Below are 12,921 nucleotides of genomic sequence, written 5' to 3'. Positions count from 1 at the left end.
GGGGGCAGAGAGAGAAGCTCTGTACTAGTGCTTTCTCCCCACCATTTGGTACTTGTGCAGACCAACTGATATTTTCTCAACTGTGTCAGAACCTTTAGGCTCCCAATGTTCCATTGTCCATTTGTGAGCATCTAAGGATGCTGAGGGAGTTGGCTGATGTGATTGCAGAGCCATTGGCCATTATCTTTGAAAATTCGTGGCAGTCGGGCGAGGTCCCAGACAATTGGGAAAAAGGCAAATACAGTGCCCATATTTAAAAAAGGGAAAGACGAGAACCCGTGGAACTACAACCTCACTTCAGTCCCCGGCAAAATCATGGAACAGGTCCTCAAGGAATTTTTGAAACACTTGGAGGAGAGAAAAGTGATCAGGAACAGTCAACATGGATTCACCAAGGAGAAGTCATGCCTGACCAATCTGATTGCCTTCTGTGATGAGATAACATGCTCTTTGGATATGGGGAAAGCAGTGTATGTAATATATCTTGATTTTAGCAAAGCTTTTGATATGGTCTCCCACACTATTCTTGCCAGCAAGTTAAAGTATGGCTTGAATGAATGGACTATAAAGTGGATTGAAAGCTGACTAGATTGTTGGGCTCAACAGGTAGTGATCCACAGCTCGATGTCTAGTTGGCAGCCGGTATCAAGTGGAGTGCCCAGGGGTCATCCTGGGGCTGGCTTTGTTCATCTTTATTAATGATCTGGATTATGGGATTAATTGCACCCTCAGAAAGTTCGCAGATGATGCTAAGATGAGTGGAGAGGTAGATACGCTGGAGGATTGGGTCAAAAGAAATCTGATGAGGTTCAACAAGAACAAGTGCAGAGTCCTGCACTTAGGAAGGAAGAATCCCATGCACTGCTACAGGCTGGGGACCGACTGACTAAGCAGCAGTTTTGCAGAAAAGTACCTGGGGATTACAGTGGACGAGAAGCTGGATATGAGTCGACAGTGTGCCCTTGTTGCCAAGAAGGCCAACGGCATATTGGGCTGTATTAGTAGGAGCATTGCCAGCAGATCAAGGGAAGTGATTATTCCCCTCTATTCGGCATTGGTAAGACCACACCTGGAGTATTGTGTCCAATTTTGGTCCCCCTCTGCTACAGGAGGGATGTGGACAGATTGGAGAGAGTCCAGCGGAGGGCAACAAAAATGATTAGGGGGCTGGGGTACATGACTTACAAGTAGAGGCTGAGGGAACTGGGTTTGTTTAGTCTGCAGAACAGAAGATTGAGTGGGGATTTGATAGCAGCCTTCAATTACCTGAAGTTGGGGGTTCCAAAGAGGATGGCACGAGGCTGCTGTTAGTGGTGGCAGATGACAGAAAAGGAAGCAATGGTCTCACGTTGCAGTAGGGGAGGGCTAGGTTGGATATTAGGCAACCCTGTTTCACTAGGAGGGTGGTGAAGCACTGGAATGGGTTACCTGGGGAGGTGGTGGAATCTCCATCCTTAGAAGTTTTTAAGGCCTGGCTTGACACAGCCCTGGCTGGGATGATTTAGTTGGGGTTGATCCTGCTTTGAGCAGGGGATTGGACTAGATGACCACCTGAGGTCTCTTCCAACCCTATTATTCTATGATCTACAGATACAATTTTCTGAAAACGGTGGCAGTTGGGCAGGTGGTGATAAGGAAATACTACATCCCTTTGTGCAAATTTTGGGGAGGAAACATACAGTAGTTTAAGTAATCCTACAGCATTAAAGTAGTGGGAGATAATTTATTGATGTGACCAGTTTAATTAGTTTTGAAACTTTTCTTTTTCTTTGTCAACCCTCCCTTCCCCCCCCCTCTTTTCCTACCAGTGTTCTGGAAGATGTATATAATTGATGGATAATGTGGAAAAGGCGCTTTGTTTCCTAATCTCTTTCAATTCCTGAGAGAGGCTGTGGGAACTTAACCACATTATGTATGTATAATTTCCGATGCACCAGCAAGAGTAACTCATCTTTACAAGAGTCCCCCACCCTGTAAAGCACCATTTAAAGAGAGAACTCACTGAATTTTAATTTTTTTATAATGAGATCACTGAAGTGTGTCTTTGTAAGACTATTTCTACTCTAGTTGGAAATTTATAGATCTTAAGAGCTATTGAGAGAATGTGAATGCTGTTCCAATCTCTGCTCTTTGGACTTTTTTTACTTGATTTGTAATACTCTATAATAATAAAAAGGCTAAAATAATATAAATATTTCCAACAACCTTCAGTAATGTGGACTGGATCACAATTATCTTCACCTGTTTAACTCGTGGTGGGCCACTTAATGTGTGTGAGACTGATTTGAAACATGTATGGTAAGCGTTTGTGTATATAAATTAAAGTCGAAATCTAAGACCTATTAGCGAACAAAAGCTTTATGGTATCGCTAATGTTTTGGTGCAATGGTTTAAACATATCCCCTTGTGAGTATTTAATCTGCAGAGAGTTTGCTACTGTTGATGCTTGGTGGCTACCTACCACCTACCTTTCCATAGCCACTAAAAAGGGCACACTATCTACCTGTAGTCTGTTAGTGTGGGTGATGCCGAGATTTGGTTACAGATACTTATCATGAACTTGTAAATCGTGCTGTACTGTCCACTTCTTCAAATATAGTTTGTTTTAGTTTAAAAAAGAAACTAACTAGAAATCCTGTATCTGGTATATTTGCAACCATAAACTGTTAGTGGCTGCTCTATGCTAGCTTTTGGCAAGTCTATAATCTCTAATGATAAAACTGTTCTATTTACCCATGCCAGATTTTGTAGTAAGCTCTTGTAGTAAGCTCTTGTGTAATAATAGATGCACATTATTACAATTTTTCAATTAAGGTTGTCATTTTAATTTACATTCTATTGTTTGAGAAATAGTATGCAGAATGTAATTGAAGGTTTGTAATACCTACTTATACAGGTGTGGAGTTAAGGTTGTGTGTTCATATGAAAACTTGGACATTTATTTACTTTTGAGTTCTCAGATTTTCAGTCTTAGAGTTCATGAATGTAATTTCTTTGCACTTAGACCCAAATCTTCAGCCTATTGCTGAGCTAGTCAAGTAACTGGAGTGAATGGCAGCTAGTTGTGTGGGGGGCACAGGGAGAAAGGAATCATTCATCCCTTCCCCATGTCATGAAGCTCTCTCTGAAGTAGTCAACATAGCCCTAACAAGTCTCCTTTTTGAGACAAAGTGGGATGATTTGCATAGCAGCAGATTCCTTCTGCCAACCTGTAGATGCGTTGGGAGCTACTGCGACACAGAGGATTTTTAATGAATCTGTAAACTTGGGGATCATACCCTATGACTGGAGAATTGTTAAAATAGGAACTATATTAGCAAAGGGGAAAAAAGTGATCCAGGAAACTACAGGCCTGTTTGACCTCCATTGTATGCAAGGTCTTTGAACAAATTTTGAAAGAGGTGAACGGTAATTAATACACCATGGTTATACAGAAGGTAGATTGTGACAGACCAATCTAGTCTCCTTCTTTGAGAAGATCACTGATTGATTTATTTTTTTGGACAAAGGAAATGCAGTGGATCTAATCTGCTTGGATTTCAGTAAGGCATTTAATACAGTTTCACATGGAAAATTATTAGTTAAATTGGAGAATATGAGGATTGATATGAGAATTAAAAGGCGGATAAGGAATTGATTAAAGGGGTGACTGCCACGCGTTGTACTGAAAGGCGAACTGTCAGCCTGGAGGGAGGTTACTAGTGGAGTTCCTCAGGGATTGGTCTTGGGACCAGTCATATTTAACATTTTTATTACTGACCTTGGCACAAAAAGTGGGAGTGTGCGCTAATAAAGTTTACGGATGACACAAAGTTGTGAGATGTAGCCAGTATAGAGTATTGAATATACCTGAATATCATACAAGAAGATCTGGGTGACCTTGTAAACTGGACTAATAGAAATGGGATGAAATTTAATAGTGCAGTGTGCAAGGTCATGCATTAGGGACTAACAAGAAGATTTTTTGCTATAAGCTGGGGACTTAGTTGAGAGTGACAGAGGAGAAGAAAGACCTAAGTCTGTTTGTTGATCACAGGATAACTATGAGCCATCAATATGAAAAAGGCTAATGCAGTCCTAGGATGCATCAGGCAAGGTATTTCCAGTAGAGCCAGGGAAGTGTTAATACCATTATACAAGGCCCTGGTGAGACCTCGTCTGGAATACTGTGTGCAGTTCTGGTCTCCCATGTTTCAGAAAGATGAATTCAAACTGGAGCAGGTGCAGCAAAGGGCTGCTAGGATAATCCGAGGAATGGAAAACCTACCTTATGAAAGGAGACTTGGTGAGCATGACTTGTTTAGCCTAACCAAAAGAAGGCTGAGGGAAGATATGATTGTTCTCTATAAATACATCAGAGGGATAAATACCAGGGAGGGAGAGGAATTATTTAAGTTAAGCGCTAATGTGGACACAAGAACAAATGGCTATAAACTGGCCATCAACAAGTTTAGGCTCAAAATTAGGAGAAGGTTTCTAGCCATCGGAGGAGTGAAGGTCTGGAACAGCCTTTTAAAGGGAACCAGTGGGGGTAGAAAACCTAACTGGCTTCAAGACCGAGCTTGATAAGTTTATGGAGGGGATGGTAGGAGGAGATTGCCCACATGCCATTGTAGGCAATCGGTGTCTGCCAGTAGCAAAAATCCCTAACTGCTGGAAATGGGACACTAAATGAGGAGGACTCCTGAGTTACTACAGAGAATTCTTTCCCAGGTATCTACCTGGTGGGTTTTGCCCACATGCTCAGGGTCTAACTGATCCCCATATTTAGGGTCGGGAAGGAATTTCCCTCCAGGGCGGATTGGCAGATTCCCTGGGTTTTTTTTGCCTTCCTCTGCCGCATGGGGCATAGGTCACTTGTAGGTTTAAACTGAAGTAAATTATTAATTCTCTGTAACTTGAAGTCTTTAAACCATGATTTGACTATTTTAGTAACTCAGCCAGAGATTAGGGGTTTATTTCAGGAGTGGATGAGGTTCTGTGGCCTGCAATGTCTGATCTTCTGCACTAGATGATCACGATGGTCCCTTCTGACTTTCAAGTCTGTGAGAGCTGTGTGGCAGATACACTCATGCACATCCCCAACCACTACTCAGTGCGTGCCCCCTCATAAGAAAATTCACTAGTTCTGCTGTGGGAGTGGTTTCCTCTAATTTAGTTATTGTTCCATTAATTCTTAATGTTTGTAAAGTGCTAAACTCCTTCAGATTGCCTGTTCTAGAATTAGTCACAGTCATTTTAACCCTTTGCTCCTACTTCATGTAATGTGCTTTCTTGTGTTTTTAAAAAAGACACTTTCGGGTTCAAATAATACAGATAAGATTCAAACATTGGATCCTTTTCCAAACCAAATACAAATTACAGACTTTTGAGGTTTGTCCATTGCTAACTTTTAAACTCTGAATAGATGCAAGATTTAAAGAGGAAGTGGCTGTTGCAGAGTGAGGAAGAGGATTCAGTCCTTGGTCCTTCATGCCAAGATAATGGTAGCTAACCTAAGGAGCTGAAGATACTCTTTTTGATTTCATGGTGTGGTATCCTTACAGTCCGTCATGATTTTTAATCATTTATGCAACACAAAGTGTGTGCGTTCAGTGATGATTGAGCCTTCCTATGCAGCGTTGTAACTCTTGTCATCACATAAATGCAATGTCACAGATGCAAATACTGCCCTGCATTGGCAAGGTGTCCTGCCCACATTTTGTATCTCTGTAACTTTATTTGAAAGACTAGACCCTGTTTTTTTCCTTAGTACTCTGGTGCATGCTTGCTGACTTCAGTGGGGATGCACTGGTTCATGGACTACATAATACCCCACTCTTGTCTAGCTGCTGAGAGGGGGTCTAGTCAACTCTGATTTATTAGCTCAGCACTCCCCACCGTTCTCCAGCACCCGTTGGTTGACAAGTGAATCATTGCACTGATCAGTGCTCCATTCACTCAGACAACTTGCAGACCTGTATAATCAGTGGTTGAGTGTCATTACTGTGGGCAGTTAGAGGGAATGTTGTGGGACCAGGTTCAGTTCAGTGAAGCCTGAGCATGCTCTCCTATTCTTTTCTACCCTTGCGCCCACTGAATTCAGCCCAGATTACTGTTGCAGCAGGGAATTTCATCGCATCATTGATGTCTCACTCCAGAGGCAGCGAACCTCTGTACTCTTCTTTTCCCCTTAAACAAGAGGGAAAAGAGAAGAAACTCTGGTATTACAGACCATTTTTATGAGAATTTAATATGGGGGCCAAAGTCAGGCTTATAACTGAAAAAAATTCTCAGCTCTAACTACGTAAGTGCCATTGCCTCAACAAACATATAATCATGGCAGGTCCTGCCAGCGTGCTCAGGGCTGAGTAAGACATGGTTCCTTCCCTGAGGGGTTGTTGAGCTTAAAATCTAAATATAGATGAGACGCAAGTTCCTTTTGGATCTGCCCGCATCGTAGATTTAGTAGATTGATATCAAGAGCTACTTTAGTTTGACCTGGACAAGAAATCCACTAATGCTTAATAGCTGGACAGAGGGCTAGTATCACAGGATGGTTGACCCTTTAAGGGGAGTTTGGCCCAATCCCATCTCTGACTAATCACTGCCTCCTTAGGGATCAGGTGATAGGTGGAAGATTACCTAGTCCTCATAAAAATGAGCAAGAGTTCAGTTGCTAAGGAAAAATGCAGGGAGGTAGTCTAGGTGGAGGGAAAGAACCCAATTTATAGGAGACTCTCAGGAAGAGGGCCTGAGTAGTGTAATCCTGTTGGAAGCTGACCCTGAAGGAAAAGGGAGCAGAGAGGCTCACCTTGAGTCCCAGGCAGAGAGTGTGTGGAGTGTCCTACTGTAGGAAGTAGATTGGTCCCTGCAGGAGACCCAAGTCAGGTAAAAGAGCATAACTGATATGAACATGTGCCAAGTGTTTTTATTTTGAAGAAATAAAATCAACACCCTGAAAAAAGGGGGACTAGAATCCTGTAGCTGGCAAGTGTTCTTTGGTGTGTGGGCTGGTGAGAGAGCTCACTGTCTTACAGGCAGTTAAAGTATATGTAATTGCTAAACTTAAAGTAGGAGCATATAACAATTAAGTATATTTGATTGTATCCCATTCCCCCACCTTTCATATATTTTGTCTTAAATTACAAGGTCTTCAAGACAGTTCCTGTTTTGAACTCTCTAAATGTACAGTGCTCAGAAGTTTTGCTTAGGGGACAGATCACTGGACTGGGACAAAGGAGGCCTGTGCTCTGTTCCCAGCTCTGCCACTGGCCCACTGTCTGACCTTGGTCAGGTCACTGTCTCATTCTGTGCCTCCATTTCCCTATCTGTAAAATGGAGATACTAACCTCCTTTATTCAGTGCTTTGAATCTACTGATGAAAAGTGCTTTATAAGAGCTGGATATTATTACTCGATCTCAGAGTTATGAGTTCCCATGCCACCCTCCCATGAGGGATTAATACTAAGTCATATGCATGGTGACAGCACTTTTACTGACATGGCTTATATTTATGGGATTTACAGAAGAAATAAATTTTGGTGTGAGATTAGTAAGGAGAGGGTGTCTGTGGACAGGGGCAGTTTCAGGCATAGAAATAAGGGTAAATAAGAATCAGATAAAGAGAACAAGAGAGATATGAGGCATTATTCATAGGTGAAACAAATGGGAGAGAGGATGAGACAGGCTGGGGGACAGAATTAAGCCAAGTCTTGAAGGCAAGGACAAGAAGCTAGAATTTGATATGGAAGAAGAGAAGAGGTAAGTAAAGGGACTTGTACGTGGGGACATGGTCTTTCGCAGGGAAATATCTTAGACATTGCTTTCTGAATGCACAGATGGCAAGAGAACTTCTTTTGTAACTTACCTCATTTTGAGGGTGGGATTTTACAGCCTTCAAATGTCATTAATACTCGTTTCTTATTAAATGTTAAGTGACGTTAGACTGGATTATGATTATGCATCTCTTTAGTTACTGGATTTAGATGGGTCACTGGAACTGTGCTTGCTTCTAAAATGAAAGTAGTGCAGTGTCATTTTGTGTATCTGAGGTTTTTTAAGCAATGCCATTTCAAGTGTTTATACTTGGAGTAAAACATACTTCTTAACTTTTGGTTTTCTTCTGTATTTTTTCAGATTATGTCTACTTTGAAAATTCTTCAAGTAACCCTTACTTGATACGAAGGATAGAAGAACTCAATAAGGTAATACAGTGCTAATGTATTTTCCCAGGTGTCTGAAACTGTTCGCTGTTTTTTATATTTGAATTGAAAATAACTTCATCTGCTTTACCTCTCTTTATCCGTTTGAAATAATTTGCAGTATCTTTTTTAAGTTGCTAGCAACTACAAAATATTATACCACCTGATCATTGCCTGGAGTATCTGGGGGCAGTCACTCATTCAAGAGGTGCTTGTCATGTGCTGTCTACAAAGGCCAGAGAACACCAACTGAAAGTCATCCTGATGGTGACCTTACCCTCCCACTTTGGCCTGTCAGGCAAGGTTTAGTCTGCAGTTCTTAAACTCCTGGTGCTGTGATTGTTTGATCCAAAGATGAAATATGAGTTGACCTGGGGAGAGGATGAAGAGCCTTGTGGTTTAAACTCCCTGGGAGCCTCTCTTATGAGGAAGTAGATGATCAGATCCTCAAGTCAAACAGCTGAAATCTTTCTCTTCTCATGGTCCCTGGAGCTGGTGTATTGTTTGTGTTCTTAGTCCTCCAAACATTCCTTCTTGCTTGGAGATGAAAAAGCAGCATGATAGGCACTGCCATTCCAGTAGAGCAGATGAAAGGCTATAAGGGGGCTGGGGAAAGGTATCTGAGTCCTTTGGTACTGAGGATGTATTTCAACACAGAGTGCCTGTTCTGAAACTCTCAACTGCTGTCCCTACCACACAGTATCACTTTAGATTTAATTCCAAGTACAATGCTATTCAGTCCCTTGCAGTCTGTGCAGAGGGAACTTGGTGTCATCTTGGGGTTGGACCCAAATTATCCAGTTGCCATCAGAGATTGGCTAAGGAAATTCAGTGGTTGTGGGGAAATTAGTCCTTTTTAAAGCTGCTTTGTTGTATCCTTCAAAAGTTACCTGTAGATTTGCAATCTGGAGTAGTGGATGTGAAATCCAGGTCATCCTTGTAATCACTCCCTTTTGGTATCAGGTCTCCTGTGGAGGAAGTTTGTGTCCCTTCCATGGGAGATACAGTGATAACCACATTTAGCACATACTGAGGAGGTTATCAAAGACCTTGTCTACACTGGCAAGTTTCTGCGCAGTAAAGCAGCTTTCTGTGTGGTAACTCCGAAGGTGTACATACTGCCAACCCACTTAGTGCGCAGAAACTGTACAGTTGCAGCGCTGTAAAAAACCACCCCAATGAGAGGTGTAGAGTTTTCTGCACCAGGGCTACAGTGCCACGGTGGAAGTGTAGACACCCTGGTTGATTACAGCAGTGCAATTTGGCCTCTGGGAGGTGTCCCACAATGCCCGTTCTTGCCTCTCTGGTCATCAGTTTGAACTCAACTGCCCTGCCCTCAGGTGACCAACTGTGAGCCCCACCCCTTAAATTCCTTGGTAATTTTGAAAGTCCCTTCCTGTTTGCTCAGTGATACATGCAGTGGTCTCAGCGCATCTTTCCAGGTGACCATGCCTGCTCCACGCACCAGACCTGGAGCAAAGCCAAGCAGCTGGACCTCATCAGCATTTGGGGAGAGGAGGTTGTCCATTGCCAGCTGTGCTCCAGCTGTGGGAATTATACCTGATGACAGATTTCACGATGCATGACAGAAAGGGGCCATGACTGGGACACACTGCAGTTCAGGGTCAAAGTGAAGGAGCTCTGTAACGACTACCACGAGGCACAGGAAGCAAATCACCGCTTCGGTGCTGCGCCCACGAGCTGCCAGTTCTACAAAGAGCTAGACACAATACTCTGCGACCCCTACTACCACTGCGAAGGCCACTGTGGATACTTCAGTGGCTCATGTGCCAGTTGAGAGTGGACTGAGCCAGGATAAGGAAATCTTGGATGGGGAGGGGGAGGGGGACCCGGAGGCAGAGAGAGGCTCTGAGGTCAGAGAGGCATGCAGCAAGGAGCTTTTCTCTACCTCAGAAGAAGCTAGCTAGTCACAGCTGTCGGAGCTTGGTGAAGCGCAAACAGGAGAGGAGGTCTCTGGTAAGTGGCTTTGATTTTGGGAATCGCTGAAGCAAGTTGTTGGGAGCAGGAGGGTTGTAGAAAGCAGGCTTGTGTCTGTATGATGCGTGTACCACCACATGCCTAGTCTGAGTGGCGGAACAGGGTGTTGATTGACTCCGTCACTTCACGGGAATCTGCCTCAGATCTCCACAAAACTCTCATGGAGATGCTGGCAATCCACTGCCACAGGTTCTTTGGCAGAGCTGCTTTGTTTCTTGCCCCATTAAGGGTAACTTTCCCACACCACTCTGCTGTCACGGGGGGTGGGGAAGAAGCAGGGGTGTGGGGGGGAACCATTGCTGCACAAAGGCAAGCTGCATAAGGACTAGGGTGGAAGCCACAGTCTTGGAGAAGACCCTCCTTTGATTCCCTGCTCACCCTCAGCAGCAAGTTATCATCCATAATGAACACCAGCTTGTGGAAAACGTGGGGACAGTAATGACTATAAGGACCCCGCCCCACAGTACTGGTTTTCTCCAAGAGCCACGTGCCCAGTGTACAGTATGGTCCTGGAACACTGATTTTCCCCTGCCCCTGTGGCTACTCACCATTTTGAGGGGCTTGTGGCTCATGTACACTTGCCTGGGGTCAGCCAGTTAGTGACAGGTTTGTGAGTACTGGCTGTATTTTAAAGCACTGAATCAGTGGTCTGTGTGTTGCAAACAATACTGCTTCTGTAAAATGTTGCATTTTGGCTTCACAGATATGACTTTGGGAGCCCAGCCTCCCTCATTGTTGCCGCTGGCTGAACAGCTGCACAGAATTAGAAAGTGGCCATGAAGAACTAGAGAGGACTTTCTGTGTGATGTCATGACGTACTCTGCAGCCAAAAAATAAGAATTGAAGGAGTGGTGGGACAGCGAGAAGAGGGACTGAATGGAGAATGTGGCATGCCAGAATGAAGCCATGGAGCGTCCCTTAAAAAATATGGAGCACCAAGCAGACACGCTCCAGGTGCTAGTAGCACTGCAAACCCAGCAGCTCCACGCCAGTCCTCCTCTGCAGTTGCTGTCGCAAAACTCTTTCCAATGTGTCCCCCAGACACCGCCAACACACTCTTATCAACCTCCTGGCTCCAATCTATACTCCTCCTCTGCCACAGTCCAGCACTGCGGACTCCCAGTACCCACTGCACTCAACACCCATCCCTCTGCAGTTTAGCCCTGCTGAAGTACAGTACCCACTGCACTGTACTCCAAAGGAGAAGGTTGGATATGATACCTGGACATACATAAATTTTTAACCGTCCTGGAACCCCACCTCCTCGGACCCTCCCTTCCCCTATCCCCCTCAGTGCTGATTTTTTTCCTCTCTCTCCTCCAGTTGTTTTTAAATAAAATAATTGTTTTGGTTTGAAAGCAATCTTTATTCCATTAATTGAAAGCAAACAGAGCCCTGCAAAGCAGCAGGCAATTTTCTTAAGCCTTCATAGTGCATTGTCTGCACCAATCACAATCCCCTTCTAGCATTACAAGCACTGCACTCCCAAGCATAGCAACAAATATTAGTGTCTTTCAGCTTCAAATTGTTGCCTCAAGGCATCCCTGATCCTTATGGTCCTGTGCTGTGCCCCTCTAATAGCCCTGGTCTTTGGCTGTTGCAATTCAGCCTCCAGGCGCTGAGCCTCACCAGTCCAGACCTGAGTGAAACTTTCACCTTTCGCTTCATAAGTATTATGGAGCATGTGGCTATAAGCATAGGAATATTGTCATCTGTCAGCTCCAGCCTCCCATATAGGCAGCACCAGTGGGTCTTTAAATGGCCAAAAGCACACTCAAAAGTCATTCTGCTCTTGCTCAGCCTGTTGTTGACCCACTCTTTGCTGCTGTCAAGGTGCTCCACGTATGGCTTCATGAACCACAGCATTAAGGGGTAGGCGGGGTCTCCCAAGATCACAGTGGGAATTTCGACTTCCACTATGGTGATCTTCTGGTCTGGGAAGAAAGTCCCTGCTTGTAGCTTCCTGAACAGGCCAGTGTGCCGAAAGATGCGTGCATCATGTACCTTTCCGGGCCAGCCTGCATTAATGTCTGTGAAACGCCCACGGTGACCCACAAGCGCCTGGAGAACCATTGAGAAATACCCCTTGTGATTAATGTACTCGGTGGCTAGGTGGTCTGGTGCTGGAATTGGATTATGCGTGCCATCTATCACCCCTCCGCAGTTAGGGAAGCCCATTTGTGCAAAGCCATCCACAATGTCACACACGTTGCCCAGAGTCACGGTCTTTCGGCGCAGGGTGTGATTAACGGCCCTGCACACTTCCGTCAACACGACTCCAGTGGTCGACTTTCCCACTCCGAACTGGTTAGCGACCAATCGGTAGCAGTCTGGAGTAGCCAGCTTCCACAGTGTAATCCCTATGCACTTCTCCAACAGCAGGGCAGTTCTCATTCTCATGTCCTTGTGCCGCAGGACTGGGGTGAGCTCATCACACAGTCCCAGAAATGTGCTTTTCCTCATGCGAAAATTCTGCACCAACTGCTCGTCATCCCAGACGTGCATGACATTGTGATCCCACCATTCAGTGGTTGTTTCCTGAGCCCAAAAGCGGCGTCCCGCTGTGGTCAGCACCTCTGTGAATGCCACAAGAAGTCTCATGTTGTAGCTAGTACGCGTGGCGAGATCAATGTCAAATTGCTCTTGCCTTTGTAGTTTAAGGAATAACTCCACTGCCACTCGTGACGTGTTAGTGAGAGCGAGCAGCATATTGGTCAACAGTGCGGGATCCATTCCTGCA

General features: G+C 44.5%; 1 protein-coding gene across 4 annotated transcripts in view; it reads left to right on the top strand.

Annotated features, from left to right (window-relative positions):
• MTA1 (metastasis associated 1) overlaps positions 1 to 12,921 on the top strand; it is a 157,790-nt gene that overhangs the window by 33,318 nt on the left and 111,551 nt on the right. For all 4 annotated transcript variants that reach the window (XM_039484276.1, XM_039484274.1, XM_039484277.1 and 1 more), the window contains exon 2: positions 8,119 to 8,186. In XM_039484276.1, coding sequence (XP_039340210.1) covers positions 8,119 to 8,186 — 68 coding nt within the window. The remainder of the gene's footprint in view (positions 1 to 8,118; positions 8,187 to 12,921) is intronic.

The sequence above is a fragment of the Mauremys reevesii genome, linkage group 8 (assembly GCF_016161935.1).
Source record: "Mauremys reevesii isolate NIE-2019 linkage group 8, ASM1616193v1, whole genome shotgun sequence".
NCBI classification, from domain to species: domain Eukaryota; kingdom Metazoa; phylum Chordata; order Testudines; family Geoemydidae; genus Mauremys; species Mauremys reevesii.
The sequence above is the reverse complement of the archived record's forward strand: the minus strand, read 5'-3'. Positions and strand labels throughout refer to the sequence as shown.